This window comes from Cebus imitator, unplaced genomic scaffold (genome assembly GCF_001604975.1).
Source record: "Cebus imitator isolate Cc_AM_T3 unplaced genomic scaffold, Cebus_imitator-1.0 Scaffold339, whole genome shotgun sequence".
NCBI lineage: Eukaryota > Metazoa > Chordata > Mammalia > Primates > Cebidae > Cebus > Cebus imitator.
Window position 1 is genome coordinate 2,261,178 of NW_016107654.1, and position 20,342 is coordinate 2,281,519.

The 20,342-nt window shown below is 48.5% G+C and overlaps 1 protein-coding gene across 9 annotated transcripts in view; it reads left to right on the top strand.

The window, feature by feature from the left end:
• Positions 1–20,342, top strand: part of CAMSAP1 (calmodulin regulated spectrin associated protein 1) — a 92,312-nt gene that overhangs the window by 9,526 nt on the left and 62,444 nt on the right. For 8 of the 9 annotated variants that reach the window (XM_037730343.1, XM_037730338.1, XM_017505676.2 and 5 more), the window contains exons 2-3: positions 16,741–17,003; positions 18,021–18,182. In XM_037730343.1, the coding sequence (XP_037586271.1) occupies positions 16,944–17,003; positions 18,021–18,182 (222 nt within the window). In that variant the 5' untranslated portion in view covers positions 16,741–16,943. Of the gene's footprint in view, positions 1–16,740; positions 17,004–18,020; positions 18,183–20,342 lie in introns of those variants that run through there. The other variant, XM_017505678.1, reaches the window with a different exon arrangement.

The window sequence follows — 20,342 nt, forward strand, 5'->3', positions numbered from 1 at the left end:
GGGGTTTCACCATGTTGACCAGGATGGTCTCGATCTCTTGACCTTGTGATCCACCCGCCTCGGCCTCCCAAAGTGCTGGGATTACAGTCTTGAGCCACCGCGCCCGGCCTATATATCTTTTTCTTTAAACAATTTTTTTTTTGTAGAAATGGGATCCGCTAGCCTGTGGCCCAGGCTAGTTTTGAACTACTGGACTGAAGTGATTCTTCCACCTCAGCCTCCCAAAGTGCTGGGATTACAGGCGGGAGCCACCATGCCTGGCCAGTTGGAGACAATTGTATATTAGCTTGCATTTTAAAGAAATACTAGACAGAGATCCTTGGTACCCTTTACTCAGTTTCCCTGATGGCAACTTCTTCTAAAACTATAGCATAATATTGCACTAGGATATTGACATTTATCTAATCCAGGTTCAGATCATTCCATCCCACAAGGACCTCTTCTGTTGCCCTTTTCTAGCCATACCTGCCACGCTGCCTTCTGCTTCCTTTGGGTTTATTTTGCTCTTCTTTTTCTAGTTTCTTGAGCTAGGAGCTGTTATTATTGGTTTAAGACCTTTCCTCTTTTCTAATATAAGCCTCTAGTGTTATAAATTTCCCTCTTAGTAGTGCCATAGCTGCATCTCACATATATGTGGTGTTTTCATTTTCATTCAGTTCTAGGTATTTTTTAAACAATTTCCTTTGATAACGACTTTGACTCGATGTCTTAGTCCATTTGGGCTGCTATAACAAAATTTAGTAGTCTCCTCTTACCAGTAACCTTTTGTCAACTGTGGCCTGAATATGTTACATGGAAAATTCTGGAAATAATTTATGAGTTTTAAATCTCATGCTGTTCTGAATAGCATGATGAAGTCTCACGCCATCTTGCCTGGTACCATGACTCATCCCTTCGTCCTGCGTGTCCACACTGTATATGCTGCCCTCATAAATCATTGGTATCTTCTGTTCCAGACATCCCACCATGGACAATGTCGTGGCTTGATGATACAGGAGCTCCTCAAGCAGATAGTCCTCTGTCTAACCTGTTGTCAGAAGGTTGGGAGTAGCCTAAAGCTAGGTCACTACACTACTTCATCTCATTTTGTAGGCATTTTCTCATCTCACATTCTCATAAGAAGTGTGTTTTGAGGGCCAGGCGTGGTGGCTCACACTTGTAATCCAGTTACTTTGGGAGGCTGAAGTGGGAGGATTGCTTGAGTTTAGGAATTTGAGACCATCTGGGCAACACAGCAAGACCTAGTCTCTACGTTAAGAATTGGCTGGGTGTGGTGGCTGTGTACCTGTAGTCTCAGCTACTCAGGAGGCTGAGGTAGGAGGATCGTTTGAGAATTTGAGGTTACAGTGAGCCATAATTGTACCACTCTACTCCAGCTTGGGCAACAGAGTGAGACCTTGCCTCAAAAAAAATTTTGTGTTTTGGAAAGTATAGTACTCAGCCCTGTATAAACATATTTTATTTCAGGAATCCACTGAGGGTCTTGCAGCTTATCCCTTGGGGATAAGAAGGGACTGCTGTACCTTTGAGTAATTTATAAATGGCAAATTTATTGTTCACAGTTCTGGAGGCTAAGAATTCTACGATTAAGGTGCTGACAGATTCAGTGTCTGGTGAGGGCCTATTCCTCATAGATTGCACATTCTGGGTGTCCTCATATAGCAGAAGGGGGCGGGCTCCCCCAGGCCTCCGTAGTCTTGTTCATGAGGGTGGAGCTCTCATGACCTAATGACCCCCGAAAGGCCCCACCTCTTAACACTAACCAAAATGGGGATTAGGTTTCAGCATGAATTTTGGAGGGATACAAAGCATTCAGACCACAGCACTCCTCAGTGATTTCAGACTGTAATTTTCAAGTGTTCACAGAGATTTTCCTATTTTGTCTTCTTATTTCCCATATGATTTCATTAAGGTAAGATAACATAGTTTGATTTCTATTCTTTTTTTTTCTTTTTGTCGTCTAAGATGCATGGCACATGTATTACATGATTTCTTTTGTACTTGTTAAAGTTTGTTTTATGGCCTAGTATATAGTATATTTTAGTGAATGTTTCATGGACATTTGGAAAAAAAATGAGTATTCTGCTGTTATTTGGTGGAGTGTTCTATCAGTTGCATTCTGCTGGTTGGTTGTGTTCTGATTTATGTCTTTGTTGGTTTTATGTCTGGTGGTTCGTCTGGGGGTGTTGAAGTCCCTGACTATACTTGTAGATTTGTCTGTGCCTCTTTTTAGCTGTGTCAACATTTTTCATGTACTTTGAGGCTCTTATAGTTAGGTGCATAAACTTTTAGAATTTTAACGTCTTTCTGGTAGATTGATCCTTCTATCATTATATAATGTCCCTTTTTGCCTCTCATAATTTTTTTTTACTTTATTAATGTAGTTGTGCTTTATTTTTTAAAAAGTATTGCTGGGTGGGGGTGGGGGGTGGGAGTAAAAAGAGTATGTTCGTGGGGTATCGTTTTCCTTTCTTTTAGTTTTTAACCTTCTTAAGCTGTTGAATTTGAAGTGTATTTCTGGTAAAGAGCCTGTAATGATGTCATGTTTTTTAATCTACTCTGTACCAGTCTGTTTTGATTGGTGTAAAGTATTTACATTTATTAATAACATTATATTGTTAACAATTACTATTGCTATATTAGGAGTTGAGTCTGACATTTTATTGTTTTCTGTTTTCTCTGTTTCTTGTTCGTGTTTCTCTCTTCTTGACTTCTTAACTGGCTAACTGACTATTTTTAAGGATTTTATCTAGATTTATTTATATTGTTTCTGGGTATATCTCTTTGTATAATTTCTTAGTGATTGCTCTGGGTATCACAGTATACTTATGTGACTTAGAATAGTTTGCTGATATCATTGTTTGACTGTTTTAAGTGAGATGTAGAAATCTTTTTTCCATTTAGCTGCCCTTACTCTCCCCACTTTTAAATATCACTGTCTTGATTATCTGACGGTGTTAAAATTTTTGTCATCATATATCATTTAAAAAACTCATAAGGAGGGTAGTCATTACTTACATTTCTCCATTATTTTTTCTTCCTGACCCTCCAAGATTCCTTCTTTTGTTACTTTCCTGCTGTTTGGACAGCTTCCTTTAGCCATTCTTTAAGGTTTGACAAATTTTATTTTCTTTCACCAGAGAATGTCTTGATTTTCCTCTTCATTTTTTAAGGATAATCTTGCTGGATATGGAATTTGTGGTTGAGTGACAGTTCTTTTCCTTCAACACTTGAATTATGCGTGCCTCTTTCCTCTGGCCTCCGTAGCTTCAGATGAGAAGTCATTGTCACTGGAGTTGGTGTTCCCCTGTGTGTATCATGCCATTCTCCTCTGGCTGCTTCAAGATATTTTGTCTTTAGTTTTAGAAGTTTAGTCATGATGTGTCCTGGTGTAGATTTCTTTAGGTTTGTCTTATTTGGAGTTCGCTCAGTTTCTCAAAACGTTTCATGCATTTGTGTCATTCAGCATGTTTGGGAATATTCTCTCTCTTTCAGTTACTCTTTCTGCTCTTCCCTCTGGGCTCCAGTGATAGAACCCTTGGATCTTTAGTTCCTCTTCTCCCTTAGGTCTCAGAGGCTCTGTTCTTTTCTCCTTTGTATTTTCTGCCTGTTGTTCAGATTGGGTAAATTCTGTTGCTCTGACATGAAATTCAATGATTCTGTCTTCTGTGATCTCAACTCTATTGCTGAGCCCATCCAGTGAGTTTTAAAATGTCTGTTACTATATTTTTTAGTTCTTTATTTGGCTGTGTTTACTGAAATTTTCTAGTTTTGTTTCAGGAGAATTTGTGATTACTTGGGAGTGATTTCATGCTAGCTGCTTTAAAATTCTTCTCAGATAGTTCCAGCATTTGATTTATCTTGGTGCTTGTGCCGGTTCATCGTCTTCTGATTAAAGAAGTCATTTCCGATGGCTTCCTGATCATTTTGGCTGTTTTGTTAGGAAACTCTGGATATTGTTTTATTTTAGCGGTAGTCACCCTGTTGAGGTGTAACATGCAGGCCTGTCCTACTTCTGTGACTGTGGTTCTGGTGATAGTCTGACCTTCCTAGCCTCTGTGGTGATATTTCAGTCACTTGACTTGCCTCCTCCCCTGGAGCTCCCATGGGTCCCTGCTGATGTTGCTCGAGGGCAGAAGGAGCTTCCCAGGCTGGGCAGCATGCTGCCTCTGGATGGACAGAGGAGTGTCTGTGCACAGGACCAAGAGCTTCCCAGGCTGGTTGGTTGTTTTGTCAGACTACCCCTGCCTCTGAGGGGTGGAATGTTTCACCTTCACCGCTGGCTGCATGGAGTGTGGCTTCCTGTGCTGGTGTCCACCACTCCCCTGAGCTGCATAGCTTCCCTCAGTGGGCAGAGGAGTCTTATGACAGTGGGGAAAGAGAGTTTGCTGGTGATGGTGGTCCCGCTGCAGGATTTCCCGCATACAGGGTGTGTCTGGTTTTTGGGAGTGGTGTCTCAGGCCCACCCGTTGGGGAAGGAGTGCTTCTGGGCTGGGTGATCTCTTGCTGATGTCCCTACCTTGTTAGTAGGGCTTGGGCTCGCCTTGCAAGGTAGGTGGGACTCCTGCTCCATCCAGGGCAGAATGAGTGTACCTAGGTTGTGTCTGTTGCTAGGCAGGGAGTCAGGAAACATTGGGCCTGAGTCACGTCCTGTTGGGTGGGGGGTCATAAGAGTACCCTGTTGCTGTGTTGGTTTGCCAGTCCTGGGGCCCCAAGCCCCAGTTTACCTTCCTCTTCCACCTTTCAGGGTCCTCCTCTCTCTCTTGGGTTCTTTCCTGGGTTTATGGTTATGTTTAGAGGAGAGGAGCAGGGAGAGACAAGTCTGTGACATTTTCTCCTGGCCAGAAATTCCTTCTGGCTCCTTGAAAAATCTTCCTTTTGTCTTTGGATTTCATCAGTATCACTGTGAATTCTTTGGTCTGTGGATGTCTTTTTTTTTTTTTTTTTTTAATCTTGCTGGCATTTTCTGGTGTTTCTTGAGACTATGGTTTCATGAATTTTACAAGTATTGCAAGATTCTCATACATTACGTATTTGACTACTGTTTTTGCCCATTTTTTTCTCTCCTTGGGCCTCCAGTTACATTTCAGTGGCACAGTGTCTATTATTTATCTTCTCTAGCATAATTTCCATTCTTCTGTCTCATTGTTCTTCATTCAAGATGCTTTAATTCTCTCATCTCTATCTAATCTGCTGTTCATTGGTCCATTATATAAAGTTAAATTGAATATGTTTTTGTGTTCTGTAATCTTTGTTTCTTCTATTTTCCTTTTCTTTTCTCTCCCCTTCCCCCCTCCTCCTCCTCCTCCTCTCCTCTCCCCCTTCCCTCCTCTCCCCCCGCCCTCCTCTCCCCCTTCCTCTCCTTCCCCCCTCCTTTCCCCTCCCCTCCCTTTTTTACCTCCCTCCCTTTCTTCCCTCCACTCCTTTTCTCTCTTCCCCTCCCTTTCTCCCCTTCCTCTCCCTTTCTCCCTTCCCCTCCCCCTTTTCTTCTTTCAACCACATCTTATTCTGTCTCCCTGGTTGAAGTGCAGTGGCACAATCATGGCTCACTGTAGAAATCCTGGGCTCAAGTGAGGTGCAGGGACAATAGGCAGGTTCTACTTTGCCCACCTAATTTTTAAAACTTTTTCGTGGAGATAGGGTCTCACTGTGTTGCCTAGGCTGGTCTCAAACTCCTGAACTCAAACGATCCTCCTACGTTGGCCTCTCAAAGTTTTGAGATTATAGATGTGAGCCACTGTGCCTAGCCTAGAATTTCTGATTTGTTCTTTTGAAAAATTTGCTTATAGAGATCTGGTCTTGCTATGTTGCCCAGGCTGGTTTCCTGGGCTCAAATGGTCCGCCTACCTTAGCTTTCCAAAGTGCTGGGATTCAGGTGTGAGCCCCCACACGCAGCCTATTTTGTTCTTTTTCTAATATGTCAAATTCTTTTTTCTTTTGATTTTTTGTAATTTCCACTTTTCTGCCAAAAATTTCAATTGTTTGAAGCATGGTAACTTAAAGTCTATGGCCGGTACCTTAAGTTTTAGGGTCCTGTGGGCCTGTGTCGTCACATTTGGTTTTTAGCAATTTCTTATGAAGTGTCTGCACATGGTTTTCTTTGAGTTTATTCTGTTTGGGGTTTTCTAGGCTTCCCGAGCCTGTAAATTGGTGTCTTTCACCAGATTTGGGTCATATTTATTCATATACTTTTTGGCACAAATCTTTTCTCTACTGATACAAGTGTTGGAACTTTTACTGGTGTCTCATACTCCTTGAAGACTTGTCATTGTATCACATCAGTTTCTTCTCTCTGTTCTTCAGATTGGATTGTTTCTGTTGATCTGTTTTCAGATTCACTGTCTTCCTCTGTCATCGCCATTCTTCTGTTGAGCCCATCCAGTGAATGTTTTTTTTGTAGTCAGCTATTTAATTAGGTTCTTAAGACATTTAGAACACCAAATTGTGAGGATAAATTCCATTTGTCAGGGCAAACACAGATCGCAGGTAGCCCTGGAGCTGAGGAATAGCTTTGATTTTTGGTAAGATTTGAGTCCACAGCTTTCTGATCAATCTTGTGCTGCTTTGTTATCTCATATTTCTCTTTTCCTGTGTTGAAGATCTCACCTTCCTGGTGTCTGGGCTTCCGCAGCTGCGGCTGCTTGAAGTAAGCATTAGTAAGATGTTTTGGGATTTTTGCATTGCTGATAATCAGTTTTGCTTGAGGTGTCAGTGACTGATTTCTGGTGTGTTCTTTGTAGAGGAATTTGATCGAGGACCAGAGGCGGAGTCACAAGTAACAACCTATTAGCCAGCTGCTTCAGGAAAACCACTCTCTTGCCCCCATGGCGTCCACTGAGGATGATCAGAGTGTCCCAGGGGTAATGCTGGCTCGCAGTTTTCTCACGTGCTGACTGAAGGGTTTTTTACCGTGGCTCAACAGCTTTCGAGGCACATCTTCAGTAGGATAGCTGGACATTTTGCGAAGTTTAACCACCCAGGGACTGCCGTTTCCGTCACCACCAACTGGTTTTGTCACAGTTGCAAGAATTTTCTCCTTTTTCTTTTCAACCTTGGATTTAGTGGCTGAGTACTTTCTCTTTTACATGGCCTTTCTGGAATATGTGGAATCGAGAATACTTGCTAATTCCTGTCACAAGGACAGCATTGCAGCTGCAATGGGCCTTCCCCTTCCTGGGCTCTTTAGCCTTGATGTTACCCTTTTTCACCTTGCCACCAGCATCAGCATTCTTGGCTTTGGGTTTCTTCTCTTTAGTATCCGGCTTCTCACCTTCTTCACCCGCCATCTTGCAAGATGGGAAAGAGCCATCCAGTGAATTTTATGTTGTTGTTGTACTTTTTAGTTCTGAAATTTTCGTTCTAGTTTTTAATTTCTCTGCTAAGAACTTCTGTCGTCTCATGTATTTTAAGAGTGTGTAGCTTTACCTCATGGAACTTATAATAGCTGCTCTAAAGTCTTTGATAACTAACATCTGGGTCGTTTTGGGGTTGGCCTCTGTTGGTTGTCTTTTCCCTTGAAAATTGGTCATATTTTCCTGGCTCTTTGTTGAATAATCATGGATTGGGCTCTGGACGTTTTGAACATCATGCTGTGAGACTGGTTTCTGGGTCCTGTTAAAGTTCTTTGGATAGTGTTGATTTTGTTTTGCAGCTGGGTTGCAGTAAACCCCGTTGGGTTCAGCTCAGGAGTCTGTTTTGCCGTCACAGGTGGTGGCTGCAGTGTTGGCTTGGCTCTCACAGCCTTTGCCTGAGGGCCCGGGCCTGCCGGAGGCACCCGAAGCTTAGGAGCAGGCTCGGCTTGTGCAGGCCCACGCGCGTCTCTGGAGATCCCTCTCCAAGTCTCCTTTTGTGGATTCCCTCCGCACTTTCTGGCTCCCAGAAACCCTTTCTCCTCAGCCTCTGCCCAGAAAGATGGGGCTTCCCTGTTTCCGCTGCTGTTCCGTCACTACACAGCTCTGTGACTGTGACCGGCCTGGTCAGGCCAGGAGAGAGAAGTGGGAGCCCTCATGATTTCCCCTCCAGCTTCTAGGAGCCCCTTCTCCTGGTCCTCTGGCCAGAGAAAGACGGCGCTTCTCTCAGAGCCTGGCTGTCTGTGCCTGCTGCCCGGTTCTGTGACTGGGGCTGCCCTCGGGTCCAGCCAGGACAGCAAAGAGAAGACAAGCCTGAAAAGTCCCCTGTTTAGGATTCCTCCTTCAGAATGTACCCTCCTCCCCAGTGCCTGCTGCGGCTGACTTTCCAGAGTCCTTAGGTAGGTTTTTGTTTTTGTTTTTGTTTTTTTTAATTGTTACAGGAAAGGGGTCCCAATCCAGACCCCAAGAGAAGGTTCTTGGATCTCACAAAGGAAAGAAATCAGGGCGAGGCCATAATGTGAAAGCAAGTTTTTATTTATTTATTTATTTATTTTATTGCATTTTAGGTTTTGGGGTTGGCTGTAGTCAGAGGGAGAGAGGCTGTCCTGGACTGACTTCATCTTGGTAGGCCTCGGAAGTCTGGGAGCCTGCTTCTGTTTGTTGTTTCTGCTGGCTTTTGCTCATGATGTCTTGTCATTTTGCTTATCTGACCACTGTATGTGAAAGATTTTGGAAATAATCTGAGGCCTAAGATGTCATATCTTCCCACGGGAAGTTTCTGTTGGCTTTCAGCAGTCACTTGGAGACAGGAACAGATCTGGTCGCCCTACCCTAGGTCCTGGTGGAGGTGCTTGACACATACAGCCCACACCTGCGGGAGGCCTCACATACCACAACTCACACATACAGAGGTGCCACACACACTCCACACCTGCGGGAGACTCCACACACGCAACTCACACACACACAGGCTCCACACACAGCTCACACCCGCAGAGGCTCCACACACACAACTCACACACACAGGCCATGTTTTAGTCTCCCTGAGGCTGGGCTGCTTCAAATTTGCTCCTGTGCCTGGGGGCAGCCCTTCAGGTTTCCTACCCAGAGTGTATGGTAGGCGCCATTGGGCAGGCCCTGGAGTCCGGATTTTGTCATTAGAAAAGGTGTGGTGCCAGAAACTCAGCCTGCCATTGTTACCACCTCTCCTGGCACGGACAGCTAGTTCCAGATGCCCTTGGGGAAAGCGCTGTCCCGGGCGGGCTCCCTGGATTGTCTTCTCCCTGAGCTTGCCTGGCAATTCCTCATCACCCGGTTGGCCGGCCAGAGCCTCCCACAGATGTGGATTGTGTGTATGGAGCCTCTGTGGGTGTGAGATGTTTGTATGGAGCCTCTGTGTGTGTGAGTTGTGTGTGTGGAGCCTCTGTGGGTGTGAGATGTGTGTGGAGCCTGTGTGTGTGAGTTGTGTGCGTGTAGTCTCCTGCAGGTGTGGATTGTGTGTGTGGAGCCTCTGTGGGTGTGCGCTGTGTGTGTGGAGCCTCCTGCAGGTCTGGAGTGTGTGTGTACTGTGTGTTTGGTGCCTCTCTGTGTGTGCGCTGTGTGTGTGGTGTCTCTGTGTGTGTGAGTTGTGTGTGTGGAGCCTCCCGCAGGTATGGATTGTGTGTGGAGGCTCTGGGTGTGAGCTGTGTGTGTGGAGGGAGGGTCCTACAGGTGTGAGTTGTAAGTGCAGAGCCTCTGTGGTTGGGGGTTGTATGTGCGGAGCCTCTGTGGGTGTGAGCTGTGTGTACTGCCCTGCTGTGTCTGCCATGGGGCTGCTGGCCTAGGTGGGATCCACCGTGCCTGGAAGGAGGCTCCCTCCCACCCCGCCCCAAGGGCCTCGCTGCTCCTTTGCTCACATTGGCTCTGTGCTCCCTTTCCAGGCTCAGGCTGTGTGGTTTGTGTTTCGGTTGCAGTGGCTGTGCACTTTGGTGGCCTTGAGATTTCTTCGTGAAGGGGGAGTGAGCTGAGGGTGGGAGCTTATGGGGAGAGGACCTGGTGCCAGTGTCCCTCCTGCTGGGTTTCTGAGGTGTGAATGAGAACAGCTGGGCATTAGGTGCAGAGCCTCTGGCCTTAGAGTTTGTGCTCTGCTCTTCCCGTCCCTTGCCCTCCCGTGGCCTCTCAGAATAGCTCAAGAAGGAGGAGGAGGGGCTACGACGGTTGCCCCTTAGTGTCTGCCTGCCGGCCCAGTGGGGCCACTGTCACTGCACTCATGAGATGGTCCAGGGCGGCTGCGGGCAGGTGGGCTCTGTGGCCCCTACAGCCTCTCCTCACCGGCATGTGGCCTCTGCCCTGGGCTTGGCCTTTCTCCACCCTGGGGCTTGTCTTTCCTGGGAGTTCTCTGAGTTTCTAGGAGTGTTTTCATTTCCTTCGGGCTTCTGTTCGTGCTTCCTGGAGCATTGTTCCATGGTTGATTTGAACTCTTGTCTGCGGTCCCAGCCTTGGGAGCGTCAGGTCGGCATCTGTTGGTCGCCCTTTCTCCTGGGAGTTGCAGGTTTTCCCGGCGGGGGGGGGTCTTTCTTTTTTGTTAAGGAGCTTTGGGTTGTGTGTTGGGCGTTTGGAATATCGTATTTGGAGGCCATGGGTCCTGTTGGAAGCCTGGAGTATGTTGATTTTGGTTCGTTCTACCAGGTAGTCCACCCAGTGACCTTGAGACCACAGGCCCAGGCCCGCCTTCTGGGGCTTGAGTTGCGAGTGCGTTTCATTTTGGGTCTTTGTCCTGCTGTCCTGGCAGGGCTGTGGGCTGTGGTTCTCACACTGCTTGCTGTGCCGTTGTAGTTGCAGCCAGGATGTGACAAAGGTTTACAGGGTCTCTCTGTCCAGCCCCAGTTTTGGAACCCCTCCCCCCCTTGAGCGTTCTCAGAGGTCTCCCTTCCTTGCCTTCTGGCTGGAAGCTGAGTCTGCCCCTGAGACTGCTGTGGCACGGCCGGGCTGGCGCTCTGCTGTTGAGGTGCAGTTTGTTACTGGTGGTCCCTGGGTGGGGGTCAGGTGGATTTGGCCCTGTGGGAGCCACCACATCAGCTTTTCTTACCCTGTGTCTGGCCTCTCCGGGATGGAGCTGGGGCATGGGATGTAGTGGTTTAGAATTAGGAGACTGCTGGCTGCTGTTACCTTGAGTTGGAATTATTTCTGTTAACTCCTTATGTCTGAACAGGAAGAGTATCCGCGTCTTCCAGGTGGAGACTTTCACAGCTGCGTTTGGGGCCTCTGCAGAGGTGACTCTCACTCAATGTCAAATGCTGATAGCCAGGCCACCCACAGGGACATTCTGGGTTAGTTGGTCTTGGCTCCCAGGTGGCTCAGATGAGCAGCAGGGCAGAGATTCACTGTCCTTCGCCTCTCAGGGCTGTGCCTGGCACTGCAGTGGCTTGGTCTCTTTTTCTGGGACTGAGTTGGAGGCTGTGCAAGTACCTGGCTTTAGGTTGGGCAGTGACTACAGTTGCGGCACCTGCCAGAGGGGCCTCTGCCTTGTGCCACCATGAAAGAGCCAGTGGTTGGTGTGGTGCCTCCCTCCACACTCCAGCCCTCCACAGGTGCTGCGGGAGGGCTGCAATTGACACATGGCTGCTTCCACGCTGGCCCTTTCATCCTCGCAATAATAGCAACAGAAGGAATAACCGCTGAGACTCCTGTGTGCATCCATGGAGCTTAGGCTCAGCAGGCACAGGGCAGGGGATGGACCCTTCCATTGTTTGTAACGGACAGGTAGCGGCCGAGGTTCAGAGACGCCCGGTAAGAGGCCGAGCTGGGACTCTGGGCCAGGTGGCTGTGCTGGGCCCTGCCCTTGGGAGACCCCAGCGCTCTGACTGCTGCTCACTGTCAGCTGCCACCCCTCTGAGTTCCTCCTGCACTTAGTGTTGACCTCACTTCTACTGCAGACTGCTCAGAGTCTTCTGACCCCTTCCCACGGCCTTTCTGTGTGGCCTCTGCCGAGGCCTGCAGCCACTGCACATGTGCTGCTCATGGCTACTGATGTAGCAGTCTGAGGAGTGACAGTGCCGCCACACTGATGGTGCCATTGCTGACTCTGTCTCCAGTCTCGTGGGCCCATGCCCCGCTGTGTCCTTGTTTGACCTTCACTCTGTCCCCTGTTGCCACACTTCTCCTCACTTCCTCCAGGCTGGGCCTTCCTACTCACAGACGCCCCTGCCTCCTGCTTTACACAGACAAACCGCAGATGCCGATGGGCCGCCCACCGCTTCCCTGCGTCTGCATCCTGACCCAGTGAAAGATTGCCCCAGCTGGGCACTGTGTCCCTCCCCTCCACCTCCCGAGGGTCCTCCTTCCTCAGGAGTAGCCCTTGTCTTCAGCCTCTCACATCGATTGGGTTTTCTCTCATCAACATTTCTCTAGTCCTCAAAACACACATCTTTTTTGACCACACTTCTCCCTCAGAGCAGCAGCACAGTTCCCATTGTTCTCACTTCCTTACTTCTGTGCCTGCAGCGTCTCTTAGCCAGTCCCCAGAATGCTCTTCCCAAGCCTGCCAGCTGAGTCTGGCAGGCTCTGTGGTCTTCTGTGGTCTTCGTGCATGCATCCTTCTCAGCCTTCCTTGGTGCTCGCTCCCTCTTTGAAACCTTCTCCTCTGGCCTTGTTAGCACCATGTTTGTGCCCCGCCCTGCTCTCCGCTCACTTGTCTGTTTCCTTGGCTTCTCTCCTGATATCTGTCCTGTGGGCTTGCTGTCCTCAGGTTGCCTTGAACAGCTTCTGCTCCCACCACACCCGGCTTTCACTGGATGACTGGTTCCCTGGGCATTGATGGCTGTGTATACGTAATGGGCTCCAAACCACGTCTCTAGTTGGTCCCTTTACTCTTGCGCCTCCAGTCTCTCTACCTCCCCATTGGCAAGCTCCCCTTGGGTCCCACAGGCTCATCTCTCCTGTCCCCTGACTGCCCTCCTTCTCCATGCTCCTGGTTTCCTGTATTAGGAAAAGGGATTACCCTGCACCAGACTGGCAGGAATTATAAGTTTGGTGTCTTTGCCATATTGCATCAGGCACAGGCCTGCTGCTCACGCGTCCTGGGTGGTGGCGCCCCTTCCCAGGCTGGCTGGCTGCCTGCCTGCCTGTGTCAGCTTCCGTTGTCTCTCCTGGCGGTGACCACAGCAGCCTCCTGGGTTCAGGCTCATCCTCCACTCTTGCTTACAGGGAGCTCTAGTAGAGAGGGTCTCTTTGTCCCCGGGCTTCTCTGACTGCCTTACTTGACGTAGTCTCATTCCATTCCTTGTGTGCCCGCCTAAGCCTGTCTCACTCCCCTGTGTCCAATTCCTGCTAGTGCAGGCGTGCCTCAGGTGCATAAGAACCTGCTGAGTGAATGAATGACACATCCTGTTTGCCTCTCCTATGCAATTCTGAACTGCTGTCGTTTGCTAACATTCTCTTAACAGGGTCATTTTCATCTTTTCCTCTCTCTGCCCTGCACCGTGGGCCCCACTGGCTGCTTTCTTCCCTTCAGAAACTTTTCCATCGGCGTGTCCCACCGCCTCACCCTCAGTGCAGGCTGGTGTCTCCTGCACCCCAGTCCCCAGCGCTCACCCTGTGTGATACCCTCCACATTGTATAGAAATTACCTGTTGACTTTTCAGTTGTCTTACAAGGCTTAACCTGAGAACAGTGACTTTCTCTCTTCCTGTTTGACTCCCTGACATTTTTGCACATTTTCGGACTAACGTGGGTACTTAATAATTGTTGAATGAATATGTATTAATAATTCTAACAATCTTACTAGTTTGTAGAAAAAATGAAAAAAAAAACTAGAAATACATTGAAAGCATTACAAAGTTGTTTTTTTTTAAATAGCTATTGATTTTGATAGAACAGTAAAGGTTTTAGGACTATGCACATATAGGTCTTGCAGTAGTTGATTTCATTGACTCTGGCTACTCATGGACTGAGTTCAGTGTTCAGTGTCTGAGGGCAGCACTGCCATGGGACGGCCATGGAGGAGCGTGGCCACTGTCACACAGTGGGCGCCCTGGCCAGGGTCTTCCTTAGGTCATATGGGAAGGAGTCACACGGTGATGAGGACTTCACCACTATCTGAAGCTTGTATCTTTAGCAAGTGCATCATTTTCCCTTCTCTCTCATTTTCCTGCATCTGAAACTTATGTGAATTAGTTGTGTTATTCATATTCACATATGATTCAAAAAGGTGATTACATGAATCACTTTATATTAATTTTAAAAGTGGGCTTCCCTATGGGAAACGTTTCTGCTTGGTAGATTGCAAAAGAGAAACTTAAATCAGAGCCATGGTTGCTTTTTCCAGGCTGGCCAGGTTTCTGCATCTGTGGTGTGGGCTCCGCCATTCTTCCTGGGGCTTACCCTGCTTCCATCTAAGGCCACCCCTCGCCTTACGTGCGTGTCGTATCACTCCCTCTACACAGAGCCATCACCCTGGGGGGTCCCCAGGGGCCTTTCTCCTCAGCTGTGACAGTTTCTGCCCCTAGGGGGACTGCATCGCAGTTGTCCCAATGGGAGGAGAGGGTGGCTTGGGCCAGGTCGATTAGGGTCAAGGTACCCCCAGACACCTACATGGAGATGTCAGGTAGGCAGTTCAGGGAAGTGACCAGGGCCAGAAGTGTACATCTGGAGATTACTGTGTGTCTGTGACATTTCCAGCCATGAGAGTGAATTAGGTCACCTGGGAGGAGTGAGATAGGAAATGTCCCTTCCAGTATTTGGAGAAGTGAGGGGCAGCTGGCATAGGAGATGGAGCAGGCAGTGAGATGGGAGGACAGAGGCTAGGAGCCCTGACTTAGTGGGCTGCTGCTGTGGTCAGTTGAGTAAGAGGAAGGCTGAGAGTGACTGTCGCATCTTTCCCCCAGTGCCGGTGCGAACCTAGTTAGGTTATGGGATCCCTTGCTCAGTGCCCTCCCCTGACTTCCCTCCCGTGTCCATGGATGCACAGCCTGTGGGCCCCCTGTCTGTCTCTGGCCACCTTGCTCTTGTTTCCTGGAATGTCTCAGTCTGGTGTGTGTGGGGTGACTCCGTGCACACCTCGGCTTTCCTCGAGCAGTTCATGAGGAAAGCAGAAGTCTTCCCACTGTGCTTGGTGTTGGGGCCCGTTCCTTGGGTTACTGCTGTGCTCTGTTGTATTTCAAAACTTCAGGTGATTTCAGAATAGGGGGCTACCCGATGTGGTCAGCAAGTATAGGATTTGAGTCTGTTAGTGTCTGCTAAGCCAGCCTTCCAAAGCTGGAGCCCTGACCGCCCCCGGGTTGCCGTGGTGACCTAATCATTGCGTACAGTGGGGCTTTTTTAAAACAAAAGTGCTGTGTGAATGATGGCTGCTGCCGTTTAGAAATAAACCAGTTGTGAGGTGCTCACATTATGGGAAAATGACCAGACTCCACAGGGCCATAATGAAGTGACTCAGGGCTCAGGAAAATAGTGAAGGAAGCCAGAAGAGATGCCAACGGAGAGAGAGAAGGCTGCTGTGAGGAACCGTGGCCATAGCTGGTTCTTCCCCTGGGGTAGGGCTTAGGAGAGCTTGGCTCCGCACACAGGGTTTGTTAGTGTCCCTGTGAATATCTCCAGTGTTAATGGTTGTGTCAACTCTAGGTGTTGGTGGGGTTTCTTCACGAGCTGTTCTGTGGAGACCAAACTAAAAGTTTAATCCTTTCTAAACTTTTCTGGAGGTGTGAGTGCTCCTGTCTGCACCTCCTGACAGAGCTTTGGGCATGGAGCATGTTAAAGGCCTGGGAATTCTGTGTTTCCCAAATGCGTCTGACTGCTGAGACACCCCTCATCCTCCATCTTCAGTCGGACAGCCGTTGACATTTTGAGACAGTGTGAGGAGCACAGCGACAGGGCTAGAAAAGTGAGTGAGGCCAGCCATGACACATTCGGTGTCCCATGTGTATGTTGCTCCTGGTGCTGTTTGTATGGGAGGCAGTGTGTGTTGCAGCCGGAGATACACAGTAGGCTCTCCAGATCAGATCATGTGGGTTCAGGCTGGTCTCTGCCTCCTGTGGCCTTGGGCAGGTCACTTACTTTCTTTGTGCCTCAGTTTCTTGTTTGTAATGTGGGGATGGTAGTCCTCATTTGACAGAACTGCAGTGCAAGATTAGATAGCATGGTTCATGTCAAGAGTTTGATGCTGCCTGATCCAAAAATGGATAAAGGCTGATTGCCACTGCTGTGTTGTCGTGGTTACAGTGGCACCACACTTGCCTGGCTCCCTCTTCTGTAAAGACCACGGGTGTTCAGCCTCTGTCGTCACCTCCTGTTTTCATGTCAGAAAGAGGACACTGGGCTCCCTCCCCAGGTTGATGCCGACTGGACCCACAGGCACTGCACAGTCCTAGCCTATGCTGGTTTCCCCTCAGCCCCACTCAAACTCTCAGGGCTTCCATGCCTACCCTCTTACTGCTGTTAGGACAGTCGTCCTTTGAGGTCACAGTGGTGGAGGTCACAAAATGATTTGAGTTGTCTGTGTTCACATAGTAGTAATCTGAGATGCTATAGTTGCCTTTGTCAGTACACAAGATGACAGAATTATTGAAGAGCCTAGAGCCTTTTCATGTTGTTAGTTGCCCATTTAATCAATCAATTAATTAATTTTTTGAGACTTGGTCTCACTGTGTTACCCAGGCTGGAGTACAGTGGCACAGTCATAGTTCACTGCAGACTTGAACCCTTGGTCTCAATCTGTCCTCCTGCCTCAGCCTCCCAAAGTGCTGGGACTACAGTTGTGCACCACTGCACCCAGCCATGCGCCTTTGATTGGTTTTACCTTTTGTCTGGGGTTGCACTGGAAGGGGCTCCCATGTGCGCCCCTGCCCTGGTGCTGCTCAGGATGTGTTTAAGTCTTGTGTGTCACGCTCACCTGGTCCTCCCCTCCCTGTCTTAGATAACATCCCTGAGGACCTCAGAGACCCTTTCTACGTGGACCAGTATGAGCAGGAGCACATTAAGCCGCCTGTTATCAAGCTTCTCCTGTCCAGCGAGCTGTACTGCCGTGTCTGCAGCCTCATCCTGAAAGGGGACCAGGTGGCCGCCTTACAGGGACACCAGTCTGTCATCCAGGCCCTGTCCCGGAAAGGGATCTATGTGATGGAGAGCGATGACACCCCCGTGACAGAGTCCGACCTTAGTCGCGCACCCATAAAGATGGTGAGTGGTCTGTGGTGGCTGCCCCCAGGGGCCAGGCTCTGGAGCCATGGGCTCTCGTGCGGCGCACCTGGCATGGATGATGTGAACATGGTGTGCCGCGAGGTGGTGAAGACCTGAGCTGTTGCACGCTGGCGATCTTTAGGAAACTGCGTCTCTTTTAAAGCACATGACTGTTGTGGAGAATGGGGAAAAGAGGGCTTCCACTGATCTCTTTTTCTCATTGGGAATGCTCTCTGAATGCTGATTGGAGTGAGGCCTATTAATATTTGAGGCAAACTTTTTACAGATGATGAAAAATATAATTGTTGTGCCCATTCTGTTAGGTTGTTTCATGCATACTTTGTGCTAAAATAACTGTCTGCCTTTTTCTCCCCCAAGTATCCCACCCTCATCTTTCTCTAAAGGCTTGGTACTGATGTGCCTTTTCCAGAGCGTTCTGGGTCAGGGCCATTCTCAGTGCCTCCTGACTGCCTTTGTTTGGTGATTCCCGTGGTGCTGCCGAGACTGCAGTGCCATGTGGTGGGTGAAGAGAGTGTTACTTGTGTCATCTGAGGAAGCTGCACTAAGGCACAGTGCAGCTGTAGCAGGCAGAGCTCTGGACGAGGAGCCACAGCCCTTTGGGTGGGTGGTTGGCCTGGGGCAGGTCTCCTGTCTCTGCCTTCCCACAGCCATGATGTAGGAGGAGGAGTACTGCCTTTCCCAGGAGTCCCACAGGGCTGTTGAGGAAATAAGAAATGACAGTGCGAGACAGTGCACCACAGGCTGCAGGGCTGGCCTGCCTGCCTGAGAATGGACTCCTGGTTCCTGATGGGCTTGAGGCTCGTTGGCCAGAAATGCTAGGCTTGAAATAGTGATGGTGAGGGGGAGGGCAGGTCTCAGATCTGAGTATCTCTTGAGACAGAAAGGATGAGGGATGAAGAAATTAGGCCAGGATTCTGAGTATGAACAGGTTCCCTGTATCAGAACCTGGTAAGAGGGGTGGGTTTGAGGGGTTTCAGCTGCTGCCTCTGCCCCTAGAGTGCCCACATGGCGATGGTGGATGCCCTGATGATGGCCTACACTGTGGAGATGATCAGCATTGAGAAGGTGGTGGCCAGTGTCAAGCGCTTCTCAACGTTCAGTGCCTCGAAAGAACTTCCATATGACCTCGAGGATGCCATGGTGTTCTGGATCAACAAGGTGAGTGCCCTGCCTAGACGCGGCATGTGACTCTGCCCCTGTGGCCGGTCCCCTTTTCGCTTGAGAACAGCACACTTTGTCTGTCATGTTGAAACCTAGCCCTTCATTTGGGATGAGTCTCATTTTGTGTCCAGAAATGTGTCTGCTGTAGTTAAAAAGCAGAGCCAACAGGCATTGCTCCCACAGGCTGAGAGTAGAGGGTGATGAATTTATATATGAAAACGCAGCACATATCGATGCTTTAAGTGCCTTTTTAAATTTTTTTTTTTTTTTTTTTTTTTTGAGACGGGGTTTCACTCTGTCCTCCAGGCTGGAGTGCAGTGGCAGAGTCATGGCTCACGGCAGCCTTGACCTCCCAGGCTCCAAGTAATCCTCCTGCTTTAGCCTCCTGAGTAGCTGGGATCACAGGCACATGCTACTATACTTGGCTAATTAAAACAAATTTTTTTTTACTTTTAGTAGAGACGAAGTCTCACTATGTTGCCCAGGCTGGTCTTGAACTCCTGGGCTTAAGCAGTCCTCCCTCCTTGGGCTCCTAAAGTGCTGGGATTACAGGAATGAGCCACCACACCCAGCCAATGAATAACTTCTTTTTATTTTCATCATATGCGCACCTGTGTGCAAAAAAAAAAAAAAAGGAAAAAAGATGGCATCTTCCCAAATGCTGTTTTCTCCTTTTACATTTAGAAGCTCATAGTGTCATTTTTAATACAGTATATGTAAAGAATGTTTATTTTTAATAGTGTCTGATTATTTATAGGGTTACCTTGCTAGAGCCTTTGGTTAGTAAGCATCCTGATTTGCAAAAAGGTGTTTAAGTTCGTGCATTAACGCAGCAAAGGAACTAGGAGACTGTGGGGCTCCGTGTGAGGCTGGATTGGTGGACCTGAATAAGAAGCTTACACAGGATAGCTCTTTGGAGTTACTGATGATCTAGCTTGCACACGCAGAGTCAGGCTGATGCTCCATCTGCTGGCTCCCTGAAAGTCCCCTCCATCATTGTGACAAGCAGGTCTTTGTCAGGAGTTGGCAGAGTTTTGTGCTTTGACTTTTTCTAAGACAGTTGCCCAGCTCTTTAGCTATTTTCCTATCCAGGCTCGGGTTTGGGGAACCGGGCGGATGGGCAGACTCCGTACATTTCCTTACCCTGCGTCCAGGTAGGGGCAGAAAGCCTCAGAGTTTTCTAGGACTCACTGGAGCCTCTGGGCCCTAGTTCAGACTTAGGTGCCAGCCAGTGCCATCTCTGCCCTATTCTACCTGTCCAGGAGGACACCTCCCTGTGGTGAGCGCCGTGTCTCACTCACCCCTGGCTCTCACCTGGCAGCTTGCATGTGGGAAGTGCTTGCAAGAATTCTGTGAAAAATGGTGTTCAGTACTAGTGCCCGTTTCCACAGGAGCGTGAGCATTCCTGTAATCCTAGCGGAAGCTTCCTGTGATCGGAAGTCAAATTTTAGCTTTTATTTAGTATCTTTTGTTGATTTTTCCTCAATTACCCATCATCTCACAGACTCAATTACCTGTCATCTCATCTGTGAAAATGGTTCACATTCTCTGATAGTTTTTCTTTATTCATATGTGTTAAATAGGCCTGCAACTTGTCAGCCACATTTCTACTTGGTATAGTACTGTGCAGTGAGTTTCTGCTCATTGGTCAGATACTTGATGGCAGCTGCTCCAGTGACTCCCCGTGGCCCCTCTGGGATCTCAGTGTTGCTGGAGGTCAGGTGGTCTCTGTCTATGCAGTGTGGTCTCTGTCCAGCCACAATGATTTCCTTCAGAGCACATTCCTGCGAGGGGAAAGGTTGTTCATAGTTAAGGACTTTTTTTTTGTTTGCTTGTTTTCTTTTTTTGCCAAATCTGATCCTAAAGGTTGTAATATTTTCCTTTCTATTAGTCTGTGTAGGTGTCCTTTCCCATGTCTTCCCTATCTTGGTTGTTATTAAAAATTACTTGCCGATGGCCGGGCGCGGTGGCTCAAGCCTGTAATCCCAGCACTTTGGGAGGCCGAGGCGGGTGGATCATGAGGTCAAGAGATTGAGACCATCCTGGTCAACATGGTGAAACCGCGTCTCTACTAAAAATACAAAAAATTAGCTGGGCATGGTGGTGCATGCCTGTAATCCCAGCTACTCGGGAGGCTGAGGCAGGAGAATTGCCTGA